The sequence below is a fragment of the Lepidochelys olivacea genome (genome assembly GCF_965140295.1).
Source record: "Lepidochelys olivacea isolate rLepOli2 genome assembly, chromosome: 4".
Lineage (NCBI taxonomy): Eukaryota > Metazoa > Chordata > Testudines > Cheloniidae > Lepidochelys > Lepidochelys olivacea.
Window position 1 is genome coordinate 142,850,520 of NC_140414.1, and position 16,465 is coordinate 142,866,984.

A 16,465-nucleotide genomic window follows, 5' to 3' on the forward strand; every position below is an offset into this window, starting at 1 on the left:
ATCAGTAGATGTCGATAAATGTCAATTTCACTACACACAGATGAAAAAATATTTCCATTGATAATCAAAGGCCAAAGAAAGAAAAATGCTGCTTGAGAAATTATTAGAGTTTGATTTAAGGATACTTACTTTGTATATTTGGACATGTGATGTTGACTGTGTGTGTCTGAACAGTTAGAGTGATTGAATCTCAGTACCTAGGTCATAAAATAATTGTGTGAGCCCTCCCCAGTTTCCTGCAACTGTGAAAATTTGAATAGATACAAATTGAAAAAAACTACTTAATAAAACACTGACATTATCCATCAAAATTATCAAAAACACGTACTAAAAGACTATTTTTACATAAAACCAGTTGCTCAAAAAGTGGTCCTTCCTCTTACTTACATGAATAAAAGGAACAGGATTTAGCCATTATCCAGTGTGTGCATAAAAATGTAAACACTTTCGCCTACAACTAAGTCCATTAACAACATTCTGAGATGAACATTAGTCGATAATTGATTTTGCTTTAAAAATTAGTAAAATCAATTTTGCTGTTGAGACTTGCAATACGATTTCTTGCTTTCAAAGAGTAAGTGGCCATAATTCTTTTTACAAGTGTGCAACTGGTTAAAATCAAGCCTTGAGTAGTTACAATAAACAAAAATCACTTCCTTGAGCTTTACCCAACTAGTTAAGAGGCTTACCATATGGTCTGATATAAACCAGCAGCTTTATATGATGGTTTTGCTTGACAGAGATCACTTACCATGAAGATTTTAAGTGTACACAGAGAGCTTTAGTTACAAGTGATCTCGTGGCATTTTGTTTCCTGTTTTAGTTAACTGTCTAACACACCTAATTATATGTAGCCTTAATTTAAAAAGTGACTGCTGAGAGCCTCAAAAATATAGCTTAAATAACCTTGAACTTGTTCAATTTGTCAAAGAATCAAATGAAAGACAACAGATGGATATACTTTATTGGTTCTTAGCATGACATCGGAATTACAGTTGTAAAAAATCACACAAACTGCAGGTATAAACATGTAAAACAATACAAAAATAAATGGAAAGGTAATTTTATATATTTACTGAATCGAGTTGTGTAATAAATACAATAATAAGCAAAAAAGCTTCAATCACACAATTCAGTTTAACTGAAGTTACAGTAGTGTTTGTAAATACAAGTTTTAACTTAACAAGTTGCAAATATTAAAGCATTGAAAACTAGTATAAAAGTGAATTTTGGCACATTGTAAAGTGAGATTTGTTATATTAGTATTTGACAATTATGTAAAAATGAAGCAGTTTCTCACTAGCCTTTTGAGGTACATTTTTAACAATCTAAAATTAGATTAACAACGTTGTTCTAACAACTCACAGTTTACAATTTACTATACTAGTTACAATTTTCCCTTTTAAGAATACCAAGCAAGGTATTCCAGAGCTTATATCTGTGCAAATTCAGAAAAATCTCAATATAAAACTTATTAGGGAACTTAATTGCAACTTAAATCCTCCCTGCAATCATTTTTGCTAAATAATAATACAAAATGTGTAAAAACTGGAATACCAAATTCCACAGCTTTATAAAGAAATAATCCTAGGTCACAGCTCAGTTCAAGTTGCAAGTGTTCCCTTGCTAAGTTTGTCACATTTTCCACCCCCCTATAACTTCAGCAACTTCTGACCAACACTCATTCTCTGTGAGAAAAAAACACAAGCTGCTAACGTTAAGGTCAGCAAAGCATATAAACCCTTTGAGGACTCTTAGCACTTCATCACAATACCAGAAATGCCTGGACACAAAGTTACTGTTATCCATTTTCATTATACAGTAAAAAGACAGTATAATGGCACTTTTTACTTATTTGAACATTTGCAGCTTATCGAGAGATAGTGCTTTTTTTGTTTTACAATAGCTAAAAATTTCAAAAACTAGATATTTATGATTAACCCAATTCTTATCTCAACTTCAAAAAATAAAACCCAGATTACCCTACAGTTAGGGTTCAGCATGGTATATACATCTCTGACAGGAATACAAAAATGACGATTTTCCCCCCTTAAAAAAAAGGGGGGCTGCTGACTGTTGGAAGCAAAATGAATCAGCAACTGCTATAAAACATCAGCGGCATCAAGTATTTATACATTTTAGTCCTCAAAGAGTTTTTTTAAAAAACGATTTAACCATATGTGCTAATATTCTTCACTAGGTTAATTTTAAGTCCTTTCACCAAAACCGTTTCTCCTTTAAAAAAAAGGGTGCAAGCAATACAACCCATGACGTCCACTCCCATAATTCGCTTAGTGCATCAATGGCGCCATATGCAAGGCACTGCTATGTTTAAAGGATAGTATTGTCACAGTTTCACTATTTCGGTAATTTTTTAAAAATCACAGTTAAACATTAAAAGCTGAGGTAATCAAATTATTTCAATACCAAAATATATTAATTGAAATAGTACCAGTATGGTGAAAGGTCTTCATCATATTACACAGTTATTGTTACCACTCAGCATGCAGTACAGCATATAGTATCTATACTATGCCTTTGTTGTGGTGAACTCTTCTGATTCAGGCTTTAAAAACAGCTTGATTTGTGCAGCAATAATCCCAATTTAATATGTTTATTATTTCCTGTTTTGGTCACAGGGCATCTCGGTTTTAATTAGCTTATTATATACTAAACCTAGATGAATCAGCCCATCGATATTTATTTTCAAGAGCTACACAAATTAGCGTTCTTAAAGAGAGTTCAGCAGAGTATAAGCTACAATATCTTCATCTATCAATTGCACTTAAAACCTACTCCATTACTGATTTCCAAGTTGAGACAAAGTGTCAACAAAGTGCCATTTGTCTCAGCTCCTGGTATTTTATGTCTGACATTACATAGTCATACAGCTATTCTAGATATATGGCTTTTGCAGATTAGACAATTTAGGCTAAAAAGGAGCAAACAGTGTTTACGCTAAGTTATATTGGCAAAGAATATTCTATTGTCTAAATGCCCCTTTTGTTGCAATATTACCTACAGAATTTTATATTTTCACAACGCTGTTTTAATACATAGTTTCCATAGCCAATTTTACTTTGTTTCTAAACACTGACAACACCCCAGAAATCAACTGTTAACTACGTTTACCTACCAGGCACTAAACATATTAAAAGACTAAAGTGTAGCCATGCATAGATAATTCTCGAGCCTTATTATGATGCTCTATACCTGTAATATGGGTTGCCCCAGACAGCATACAAAACTTGGAACTAAATTGCTGGCTTTTACTGTGCTTTATAAGGAAAACATTTCTATCCTATTCAAGTCCTGTGGTGTGCAAGATAATGCCTAAATTCTGAAAGCTTTTAACATCTAGCATGAAAAAAAAAAAAAAAAAAAAAAAAACCATCTAAGCAGCAGCCTTACAAACATTTAAATTCTAATCTGCACCACCTGGAATTCAAAATCTGTACTTTCTTACAGAATCTGTATACCCTAATGATCACAGTACAGGCAGCTCACTGAGGTTAGCTAGTAGTGATGTATACTAAAATTTTATCTAAAGTGTTCCAATTTTTATGGTCTAATTGAAATTTCAGCCATTTAAGATTCCAAATATAAAGGATTTATTTCCTAACTAAGGCATCAAATTTCTATGTAAACTTGCACTTGACTGTAGGAGTTCAATATTGTTTTCCTTTCTTAACAACAGAGCTTATGAATACAAGTTAGGCTGCATTATTATAATCATACTATACGGAATTATTCCTTCAATAAATTCTTATTGCATCAAATACATCTGATCAACAGAAAGGTCACAGATGCACTAAAAGCTGATCCTTATCTGTTCCTGAGGCAAAGGAGTATGCAAGTTAAAATATTCAGCCATGGTTGGTTTCCACAAAACTAATTTCCAAACACACAGTGAGCTACAGTAAGCTGTTTTTCAAGGTAACAAGCCCTACAATAAAGACAGGCAGTAGCCTGCAGGTTAGCCACTTCAGAGTCTTGGCCAGCACTCTACGCAGTCATATTCAAAATAATTCTTGTTTAATTTAGAGGACAAGGTGCCATCATTCTCACTATAATATCAGCTTGAAAAAAAAACAAACAGGCAAAAAAAAAAATCAAACCCAGTGTTTCAATTCTGTGGAAGGCTATGGCACACTGACTCTCCTAAAAGCTTGAGAAATAAAGTACTTCAAGTACTATTCTGTATTTCTGTACTGTTCTTTTTTACCTTTGAAAAACATATCAAAGTAGACAAATAACTCATCTCTTCAGCCAAAAGATACCTCGCTCATCCCCAGATGATTTGCTCAGATGTGGGCGCTAAAGGAAAATATAGAAGATAACCCTTTTACTCTCAAGCAACGGCAGGTCATAGGTTACGCCACTCTGCCTGTAATGCATTCTGCATGATAACGATAGTATCGCAGGAGAAAATGAGCCATTGAGAGCAGCAGTATCAGATCAGGTGATCAGAGCTTTGCAAGTGTTCCCCCATTTCTCGCTTTAGGAACACACTCAAACTCTCATACTGAAATACTACAGGGCATAACAACTGTTGGCCACTTTTTCATTTATGGACACTTGTGTACATTCTGTACAGGAAGTTTGATAGGACTTTGAAAGAAATGAGCTCCAGGTTTTTGATTATCTGTACCACAGACCAATTTCACTGCTCATACACAAGGCTATTAGGACATACAGTTTTGTTTTGAACATGTAATATTTCCACTGCTAATCAGAGAAATTCCAGGTGATACTTTTTATGATCTGGAATTAAGGTGAAGTGGATGTGAACCAGACTGTACAAACAACTAAGTAGTTACCAGATTAAAATGCCAGCTTTACAGGAATGAAGTTTCATTTTAAAACTGCTGAAACCTAACATTTTACTTTTCATTTTCTTGTTAACCAGCAAGGCTGCCGCATTTTTCGGTTACTGATAGTCAGATGACAGTTTAGAAATCCAATGTTTATGTGCATTTAATACCACGAACATGCATGCTTATGTCTTCTGCTCAAAGAGGTCATGATATTCTTGTTCTTCTAGCTCTCTGTTGTACTTTTCGATTTCTCTGTTAGCTTCTTCCAAGTAGTCATTCATGAATTGGTCCATTACTGATGTCAAAATACTAAGGAAAAGTATTCACCCAAATAAAAATGTGCGTTAGAATCAGAACAGGTTGGACTAACTAAGCAACTGATCTGCATATTAACAGGATGAATTTTCCTCTGTGGGCAATAATGCAATGTATTAGCATATCCTGGAGTCAGAACGGATTACCAGTACTCCTCCTCAAAGAGGCTGTAAGAGTTACATAGGTAACTTTCTTAAACGCAATAGGAAAAAATAATAAGGGCTGTGACATATACCAGCAGGGCAGGTAAGTGACAGTAAGGATATCTCCAGGACATCCAGTCTCTGCCCCATCCGTTGCTTCTCTAAAATCATCCCAAGCTTCAATCTGATGTCCCTGGGGAAAGTTCTGTTAACAAAATCAGGATTCCTATCACCAGCTGCTCTTTCAATCTGGCTTTTAAATGTACTCTAAAAAAAATGTAGACCCATCCCACAGTATCTAGACTCTGGAAGTATGTATCATTTGTACCGAATTTCATTTAGGAGGGGAGAGTAAATGAGAAAGAGGGTATTATTCCTGTTATTAGACTGTTTTAATGGCTGTGAAAGGGTGGTTGATGCTGTGGTACATTAATTTGGGATAGTCTCATCTATTACTTGGTCTTGCATATCAGAATTACATGAATTTGATTAAGTAGGTTAATATTTATGGCCAAGGTTTAGCATATGTGCTGCTTTGCTCTCCCTTAACTTTTCTACCAAATGACTATGGTTAGGGAATGCATCCAAGAAGGGAAGAGAGGTCTGATGATTTAAGAATTAAAATTAAGTGCCACAGAAGTTGTGGAAGGACAGGTCAGCCCTCTTGCTCAAAGAAGAACTGAAGTATCCACCTGCAGCTTTCCAAGTAAATTACAATCAATCAGTTACTGAAGATCAAGAAATAATAAAAACAAAAGTGAGAACATAAAAGCAGACTTGAGGTAAGTTCTTTGTGGCGGAGATGGTCTTTTTGTTCAGTACCAAATGCAATGGGGTACTGGTTCCTAGGCACTGCAATAATACAAATAAATAATAGTTTAGAGAGAATCTTAGGACAAAAATATTACAAAATGTGATGGACACATGAGGAATTGTACAGTGGGGGGTCTGTTAATAGGACTCTGAAGTTTTGGCCAAATATTGAGACATATGGCAATACACCAATTCAGGAAAAAAGTAATCAGTGATATTCAGGAAAGAAAATTTTTAAAAAAACCCTTTGATCTTTGTATACTTTATTTCGTCCTGACAAGGAACAAATTCTGCTGATTTAAGAAAGCAAAGATCGCTAATTTCAGAGTTTAATGTATGCTCCCCATAGCTGGTTGCTCATATCAAGTAAAGGGTGCAGAACCCAAGAAAGGGTTTTTAAACAACAGAGAGAGTGCAGCCGTATTTTAATTCACAAGTAAATACTGGAGGATAATCACGCACATGCTTCTGATTTTGTGTGCACACTCTGAAGACAGCGATTAGTTGGTATGCACGGGAGGTTTTTCCACATCAATCAGGCTAGAAGGTTTTTTACATTAATGAAACTTCAATATCCAAGGAACAAGAATATCCAGAGATCTTGCTGTCTTTTTATTTGGTTTCTCTAAGTATATATTCTTTTTGTGACTCATTATCTTGAAAGGTAGTTAAAGGATTATTTGGTTTAAATTGAGATTTTTTTTTTGTATAGTATGCTTCTGATTATCTGAAAATCGCAGAGGACACAGATTTTGTTTGGATAATCAGGAGTTTGGATAATTTAGAGGGCAGGAGTGGCAGTGAAGGGAGCTCTCTGTAGCTCATTGCCCCGCTCACTCACTCCCATGACACCAGGACTACCCTCTTGATTGTTGCAAGCAAAAGGGGTGTGGGTGGGGAGGAGAGGAGAGGAAGGCTGCTGCCCTCATGGGGCAAAGAGGAGACTTCTGGCCATTACTCCGATCTGCCCCAACAGGACCTTGCACATGCAGGGATCATGTGTCACCAGCCCTGCAGCTCTTTTGTCATGGCTCCACTCACTCAGTCCCACGACAGGAGGGCTGCACAAGGTTTCCTGAGCTACTGCAAAGGCCATTCAGCAACAGGGTGGCCTCCACCAGAGCCGGGGGTCTCTGCTCTATCATCTGAACCTCCACATTATCCTAATGCAGAGCATGGAGACAAGGGAAGGATTTGGATAACAGGGTTTTTGAAAAATCAGGGTTATACTGTACTTGATTTTCTATATGATCTAATGACCAATGGTTTGTTCAATTCAGCTTCTTACACGGTGACTGTAGGAGTGATCTATTAATGTTAGAGCCTGATATGGCAAATGGTCATATGCTGATTTAAAACATCAAAACCCTTCACTTTGCATGATCACCAGCTAGTCAGCTGGCTCTTTTAGGGATAATGCTCCGCCTCAGTATTCCATACATCAGCTTTGTCTAAATCTGCAGCATACTTTCTACAAAAATACTCATGAATTTAAATACATATTAAAGGATACGTGGATGGTAATCCATCTTGTCCCCAAAGAAATTCACAAACTGAGTTCCATTGTAAAAGTAACCAGCTGGAAGTGGATCCAAGTGGCGCTTCACCTGCATTCAAAGGCAAATACTGTCCCATTAGACTGTCAGTAGCTCTAAATGTCTAAAACATGGTTATGTAAGTCTATGCAGTTAAACAGAAGGGGATGCCTCTTTCGAGAAACTTACCAACCCAGTACAAAAGTGCTTGACCTTTTGTTTAAATGAGTAGTCACTTTGCAAAACAGGCTTAAATACTAACATGATTGCAGTATCTTTAGCTGTTACCTTATAATTTAATTTTCTACTAGGAAAATTGAGGAAAAAACAAAACGTTTATTGTCCTCTCAGTTGTAAAAGAGGACCCCAAGGGCTTGTCTAGACTAGGATAAAAGGTATACTCTTAAAACTTTGTTAGCTAAAGCAATGTAACACTAGTTCGGAAACGGCAAGTTAGCCCAGCCCTGTTTTAGTTAATATAATTTAAAAATACGCCTTTTATCCTAGTCTGAACAAGCCATTAATGTTAACTGATACAGGGCTACCTTCTTGTGTCTGCAGACAAACCCCTCAAGAGACATGGACTGGCCCTCTTCATCTCAGTCTAGAATAGATTAATAGTTTCCAAGGCCAGAAGGGACCACTATGGTCATTGAGTCTGACCTTGTGTATAACAGGCCACAGAACTTCCCCAAAATGATTCCTAGAGCGTATCTTTTCGAAAAACATCCAGTTGATTTAAAAATTGTCAGTGATGGAGAATCCATCATGAGTCTTGGTAAATCTTCCAGTCATTGGATCAATGTATATGTTTCTCTGCTAGATTCAAGAGCCTATTATTAAATATTTGCTCCCCATGTAGATACTTATAGACTGTACTCAAGTCACCCATAACCTTCTTTTTGTAAAGCTAAATAGATTGAGCTCTTTGTGACTCACTATAAAGCATTTTTTTCAATCCTTGAATCATTCTCATGGCTCTTCTTTGAACCCTCTCCAATTTATCTACAACCTTCTGTACTGTGGACACCAAAACTGCAAATACCGAACACGGTTGTACCAGTGCCAAATACAGAGGTAAAATAACCTCTTTACTTCCACTTGAGATTCCCCTGTTTATATATCCCAGGGTCACATTAGCTCTTTTGGCCACATCACCACATTGGGAGCGCATTTCAGCTGATTATCCACTATGACCCCTATATCTTTTTTAGAGTTACTGTTTCCCAGTATAGAGTCCCCCATCATGTCGGTGTGGCCTACATTCTTTGTTCCTTGATGTAGATATTTACATTTAGCCATATGAAAATGCATATTGTTTGCTCGTGCACAGTTTACCAAGCAATCCAGATAGCTCCATATCAGTGACCTGTCCTCTTCATTATTTACCACTACCCTAAATCTGTATCATCTGCAAACTTTATCAGTGATGCCTATGTTTTCTTCCACATCACTAATAAAAGAGAGCCAAAACTGATCCCTGCGGCACCTCCCTGGAACCATACCCACTGGATAACTTTTCCCCATTTACAATTACACTGAGACCTATCAGTTAGCCATCTTTTAATCCATTTAATATGTGCCATATGAGTTCTAGGTCATTCTAGGTTTTTAATCAAAATGTCAGGTCTGTCAAAGCCTTACAGAAGTCTCAGTGTATTATGTCAACACTATGACCTTTCTCAGTCAAACCTGTGATCTCAAAGAAGAGATCAAGTTAGACATAGCCTATTTTCCATAAACCCATGTTGATTTGCATTGATTAAATTACCCTCTAATCCTTTATTAATTGAGACTCTACATCTAACAGCCAAGGTGCTTACATCACTCCTGTCCCCATAATACCTGAACATCTCTGACTGTATCTCCGTGATTGCCTAAGAAATGTGGGAACACTCATTGCACAAGCAACTATAAATACTCTGTACATCAGTCCTCATTTCATTTAAGAAAATGGTGGCATGAGCACTAATTCCTTAAGCAACAAAAGTGGGGTAAGGAGTGTAGTCACAGTCATTGTAGTATAATGTACTGTAATTGTCCTTATTTGAAGAACAGAGAATGCTTTAAAAATACATTAAAATATGTCTTAACTACTTAAAGAACTAAGAAACAGGTTGCTTCATGGAGGTAGCCTTATAATAAAGGTAGTTGTGGGGTTGCTTTTGGATGGTCTCTTATGACAGGTTTCCTAAGGCGGCCTGTTGCATAGATTTCACTGCGTTTCAAACTAATTTTGAAACATATTCAGACCTTGGTAATGTGAAGCTTTTATCAAACAATTTGTTTAATTAAATTTAAAATTGATATATTTTGAAATAAAGGCACATCCTAATGACGTGCAACTTAACAGCTTTGCACCCTGTGCCATTTTCCAGACTGACTCTCCACAAAGATCTCCTGCAACTATCCATACATTTGTTGTGAGGACAAAATCAAAATAAGCCTTCATTAAAATGCAAGAAGAGTATAGGCTAAAAAATGCTGAATAGCTTGCCATGTAACTTCAAGTACTCGTAGTTTCCCATATCAGATCATTAAATCCATTTTCTTTCCTGCTTTTTATTAACTAGAGATACATGGTTCTATTCCAGATGCATTACTACTTCAAGATATATACTGAAGAGCAAGAGCAATCTAAGATTGAGGCACTAAGTGCTTATGATTATAAGGATCTTTTTCCAGTCCTATGACATGACCAGATGCTTCCTTGACAAACTTCACATTTCATACAGGAGGTTTTAGTGTTTAATCACCTTCTATTACAACAGGAAGCCACAGAGCAACTTGTAAATACTCCTGGTTTGTCTAAAAACAGACTGTACCAACAGCAAGACCAGCAAAGGACAGCTTAAGAATAGCAGCTGCAGGGGCAGACGAATATAGTGTCCACAGAAAGAACTATCTTAAATGAGTTTATTTTTGCCTCTCACATGTAGATGACAGCATAGATGAGCAAACAGTATGTATCTATATAGCTTCCAAGAATTAAAGGAAATACATCCATCACTATTCTGAAAATGGGATTATTACTATGATGTGATAATCCAATTCCATAATAGAGTTTTGGAAGTGGGAGCATGGGGCTATTTGGAAACGAATGCTTACACAGCACTCCCACCACTTATCTGGAAGCTTAACAGCATCAGGAAAAATAGTTTTGAATGTATCAAGTCAGAAACTTAGAACACAGTTCTTGCTATAGCCTTCTATCATATAAATGGGCACTTAAGGAAGTGAGGATCAAAACAAAGCCTTGATGCTAATAGCTTGTACTTACATGAATGTTTTTGATCTCCTGCGGGGTCAGCATTCCTCTGGTTTTCAAGGCTTTCCTCTGAGGTTTCTATACATAGATTCAAATACCAAAAATACATTTAATCCTCATGGCAACATCACACTACGGTATAATTAAGGTGCCAAAAAAACAACAACAAAAGAGCAAACAACCAGAAAAGTAAAACTACCAAGTTCTCGCAAATATGAAAAAGGTAGCAATCGGTAAACAAAGATAATTGTGGTTTCAGAGTAACAGCCGTGTTAGTCTGTATTCACAAAAAGAAAAGGAGTACTTGTGGCACCTTAGAGACTAACCAATTTATTTGAGCATGAGCTTTCGTGAGCTACAGCTCACTTCATCGGATGCATACCGTGGATGCACACCGCATCCGATGAAGTGAGCTGTAGCTCACGAAAGCTCATGCTCAAATAAATTGGTTAGTCTCTAAGGTGCCACAAGTACTCCTTTTCTTTTTTTAAAGATAATTGTGCTTAATCCTAACACAGGGTATTTTTAAAAAATGGATATGAATGCTAATAAGTGGACACGGTTATTAAATTGCATTGTTTACTTAAGGCACTCTAGATTCAATTTTTACAAATACAAACGTAAAAAACAAGAATCTTATACAAATGTGTTTTAGTTAACAGAACAGAACAAAAATTCTGAAGGTATTTTAACGAGACTAGTTAAATAAGCTATTGTAAAAAACAAAAAAATGACATAAGAGGCAGAACAATCAAGTTTTTAGACTTAATAAAGAGACCTATACCTCACTTCTTTAGGCAATATGCAGAAACTGAAGTTTATACTTAAATACTAAGTTATTTAAAACCCCTGAATCAGTCTCTACTGTTGATGTTGCAGGGGATGAGAAGGCACTTTCATTATAAATTCCATTTACAGGAGGTTTGGAAATTTTTGAGAGCGCTACTGGTTGGGTTAAAATCTTTCATGTTTGCTCTCAGTCCAAAGATTATGCTTTTATTTTCAAGGTCTGATTGAATTCAGTTCAATCATTGCTGAGTTAGCTGAAGAAGAGGAGTGTTTTTCACCCTTGGAGAAATGTGCTTATTTTTAAAAACGTCCAATCTTCCATGAACTTAGTTCTCAGAACAGATAAATGCCATTGGCATGTAAGAAGCAGCATGATTTAGAAACAACATTTGTGTACATACAGCATGTACATTTCCCACTTAAAAAGAAAACACACCCCATGCTGGAGGAACAAAAATAGCATGGCATGAGAACAGGGCTGGAAGCCAGAAACTCTCGAGTTCTAATTCTGGCTCTGATAAGGACTCCCCTCTGATTTCTGGAGAGTCTCAACTTCTCAGCCTACGCTGCATTCCAAGATGCTACACATACGAATTTATAGTTGTAGAAAAGATTGTCATTTATTATATCAGAGAAATCATGACCATCTAATTAAAGATTGTACCAAAATGTTTATGGACAAGGAGCTCGAGTTAATACAATGTATACAATCATAATTTTAATAGTTCCTGGCTCAAGTGCTGAACTGTGCAAACTTAATGTTCTCAGTTTTTGTATGGAGTTTTCTTAAAAAAAAAAAAAAGAATTGAAAGAGATACACTCGCCAGTACTGTGGAACTGATTGGAAAGCACTGTAATATCTTTTCCCATACTCCTCAGGAGCTCAGACTGGTCACAGCCTCTAAAAAGCCTACAGAAGCACTGACTGCAGTCCCTATAAATATCTCACAGACAAGACACTCTTGTCCATCTTACAAAAGTGCATGCACCCAACCCTTTACTCTTCACGATGTGGCTATGTTAGCCACACACACGTACACATTTTGGACTTACTTAACAGACCACTTCACAAACTTAGAAAAAAAAAAATGTACCGCCAAACTGAACGTATGATTTTCAAGATCATGTAAATCAAAACCAGCTTTCACCTGAACACAGGTTATTTCCATGCTATATTTAAATTTTCTTTTCACAGCAGCAGTTTGCAAAATGTTTTAAAAACAGGAAGAAAACACATCCCCTCCCACCAAAAAAATTGTCTCATGATGAAAGATAGCTGAATAGTTTTTGCTCAAAACTTTTTTTTTTTTTAAATCTTTACCGTCAAGCACAGACCAAGCCTAGAAAATGTAATGCCCAAAATTTGAGCAACTGAGACCAGGAGGGAGGAATGGAAACAGTTATACACTAACTACAGTGGTTACTGCCGCTCATTATCATTACACCCAAGTGCAGGTTCCACACACTGAACTGTCAGCTTCAACGGCTCTGGACCCTACCCATATGCAGGGCAACCATGTCTCAGTCCAAGTCTTCTTGGGTTTATTTGGACATACTCGCATACTCAATTTGCTATGGAGTATTCTGGAGGAAAGAGTTCTCACCGTGATTATGCTGTGACATGCTTTAAAAACAAAGTTCGAATTACAGGTGGCACCAGTGAGCCTTTTCAGCCATCTTGTTGAAAAGATCATTTCTAATGGTAGAATCATGTGTGCTCTATACAGTGCATAGTTAACCAGTTTCCAGTCTACTTTAACAATAAGAACATTAAAACACTCAAATTTCATTTTGGATTTTTAAACGAGGCAACACAGAAAAAAATCAACAGTTATAAGTGCGTCTGCAAACCTGCTTTGCAGTTTGTCTGAGCCAGTCTTTTATATCCTCTTCCTTAAGAGAGCAGCCAATGAATACAAGGAAGTACTCCTGCTGACTGCTGCGATCTCTGTTATCATTTCTTGAATCAGGAGGAGTAGGCCCCTCCTGAACAGGCACAAGGCTTAATGAATTAGATGATGTGTTATGACAGACTTCTATCATCTTATCAGAATCTACCAAAAAGAGAACACATTTTCTTTAAACACTGGGCTGGTATAGCTGACTTACCTCAGTTATTTTAACAGGTAGCACATGTGCATAGATGCGTATAGTTCCTTTACAAACCAAACTACTACAAATTATATATTTTAGTATTCTGGGAGTAGGTGAAAACAACAAGTGTAATCTCAAGACCATGCATACAAAGTACACTCCAGTTACCTGAAAACTTAACTTTGCCCAAAATGTGGTATATGTTTCCAGAAAAAGGACTTGACTTAACTGATGACTTAATTGCTGTATGAAATAAAAATAAAAACAGGTTATTAAACTTATTTTTCCTCTTCCCTGGTGCAGCTCATTCAGCACAGATCACCTTGGCTACCAGTGGAAGGTTAGAGTCCCAATCTCTAAATAACCCACTTCACACTATTTGCTATGCTACGTCCCTTGAAGCCCACACTACTTGTAACTTCTCTTCCCTACGGGGGAGAAAAGGATGTATACTCGAAGGGTACTTATAATAAAAAAGTATCCCTCCCACATAATTGACTCTTAGTGTGGAGAGAAAGAAGATTCTCAGAAAAACAATTTTTAAAGTGACAGAAGGAAAGACATTATTTCTACTCTAAAAGCACATTTTCACTCTAGAAGTGGTCTGATTTTGTAATCATTGCAAGAAATTATATATAAAGTTGCAAGGTAGCTATACTTTAACACAAGAAAACAGAAGAAAAAAGTGTTTATTTCAACTTAGAAAAAGCTTCTAAGTATTGAAGTGTATGGGATAATTACCCTCAAGTGGTTTGACTGCATATTAAAATGTTAGATTTAATATTAAAAGCTTACACTTATTTAAACAAGGTCATGAGTCTTTAAGTTTCCAGAATAGACAAAGAAGTCAAAATACACAGCATATGAAGAACTTTGAGGAGAAATTATTTTCTAGATAAAAATTTCACATCATTCATGATTAGCATAGCACAGGGTCTCCTTAACTAAACACCCACAATATTTTAAATCTTAAAGTCACCAAAATCCATTTTTACCTTTACATTTGGTCACAAATCGTGTTTTTTCCAGAGGACGGCTAAACCACACACAGATCTGAACCATTGGTGGGAAGACAGAACCAGCTCCAAACTTACCATCATACCTTTTTAACAAAAAAGGGAAATCAAGTTTATTTGCCAAAGATATTTTTGATTTCGTTTCCCCAGACTTCATGTGAGCAATCAAAGTTCCTGTAAGTGTCCATTTTCATGCTTTATCTGCTTTTTATCTAATAGGTTTCTAAAAATGAAGAATATTTGTTATTTTAACAACAGAGGAGCTTTCATGAAGAGATTGCTAAATTCATTGCTTGTAAGAAGAGAAATACAAACGGTAAACAAGGTAAGAATTAGAATCATACAATTTCAGGGTTGTAAGAGACCTCAGGAGGTCATCTAGTCCAATCCCCTGCTCAAAGCAGCACCAACTCCAACTATTATATATGTAATTTTGTATCACGACTGATATCAGGAACCGCTTCTATGAAGTTCCTGCTGTTAGCACTTTTTCCCCCCTAGGTGCACTACATTAAGAGACAGAATCCCAGCATCAAGAGGTTTGAAACAGTTTTTTCTCCAACCCAATCCTCTTCCCTTTGGAGCGATATGGGATCTAAAAGAAGCCTTACCCTTACTCCATGATGGTTTATTTAAGAAACCTCTTTCAAACCCAGTTTGGAGTCAAGGTGTAATTAATTCTGAACAAGAAGCTGTTCTGGACTGACCAGGTATGTTGGTTTAAGGGCTGCACACTATGCCTCTAATACTCTAAATGTAACTAGAAAACAATTGGTCAGGATTTGGGACTGGTGCCAGGTTGGCAGTTCTGGAAAACAAAGTCTTCTATTTGCCACACAGATACAGCACAGACAGCAGCAGCAACATACCATCCCCAGCAACGTGTTGCAACCCTGAACTGTAGAAGATACCACTAGGTGTTAGAACAGAGTTCTGTTTCCATGTATTTTCTGTCCTTGGCCTCCGCCGAGGCTGCCAATCAAGAAGGCTGATGTTTCACTGGGGATAACTGTGTGCTCGTAACTGAAACGATACCACTAGATCATTTAATTTAGGCTGAACAGATGTCAGACTGAATTTACTTCAAGTCAGTACTGACCTACTCCTCTTATTCTCACAGGGCTAGCTCTTGCTCTCATTGAAACAGCAACTTTGCCACCCATTTAAATGGCAACAGAAGAGGATCCTAAGTAGGCAAAAGATGGCACTAGTGGATCTAAAAACACTACTCACAGGCTCTTAAAAAAAAAGAAAAAAGACATTTACAAAGTCATTGGTCCACAGGTATGAATTGTCTTGAAAATATAAGCTAGTGGGGGCTTCTAAAATCCTTCATGTTAATTAAAAAATGCTTTTTTATTATTTCTCAACTAAGATACTTGCCAGCCAGGATACATTAAATATCGAGCTCTCATCATCGGAGGATTTGAAAAACTGCTTTCAGAGAGAATAAGCTCAATATCCTCATTCCTATTAAAAAGATAAATATTGAGATTTTTAATTTACAGAACACAGTAACAATAGCCATTTATCTGTAAACCATTTATATAAATTAGGATGTGCTAGTCACATTGCAGTAAAATAACGTTTACTATTTATGGTAAATTAGAAGTTTTTGTTTAAAAAGAAAGGAATTCTCTACTCAACTAATTTTCTATTTGCAACTAGGATACAA

At 36.5% G+C, this 16,465-nt stretch overlaps 1 protein-coding gene across 2 annotated transcripts in view; it reads right to left on the minus strand.

Annotated features, from left to right (window-relative positions):
* Positions 1-990: 990 nt before the first annotated feature.
* Positions 991-16,465, minus strand: part of DNAAF9 (dynein axonemal assembly factor 9) — a 134,370-nt gene continuing 118,895 nt past the window's right edge. For both annotated transcript variants that reach the window (XM_084626795.1, XM_084626794.1), the window contains exons 31-37: positions 16,174-16,260; positions 14,770-14,876; positions 13,943-14,017; positions 13,532-13,734; positions 10,904-10,969; positions 7,602-7,695; positions 991-5,112 (exon numbers count right to left, since the gene is read on the minus strand). In XM_084626795.1, coding sequence (XP_084482921.1) covers positions 5,000-5,112; positions 7,602-7,695; positions 10,904-10,969; positions 13,532-13,734; positions 13,943-14,017; positions 14,770-14,876; positions 16,174-16,260 — 745 coding nt within the window. In that variant the 3' untranslated portion in view covers positions 991-4,999. The remainder of the gene's footprint in view (positions 5,113-7,601; positions 7,696-10,903; positions 10,970-13,531; positions 13,735-13,942; positions 14,018-14,769; positions 14,877-16,173; positions 16,261-16,465) is intronic.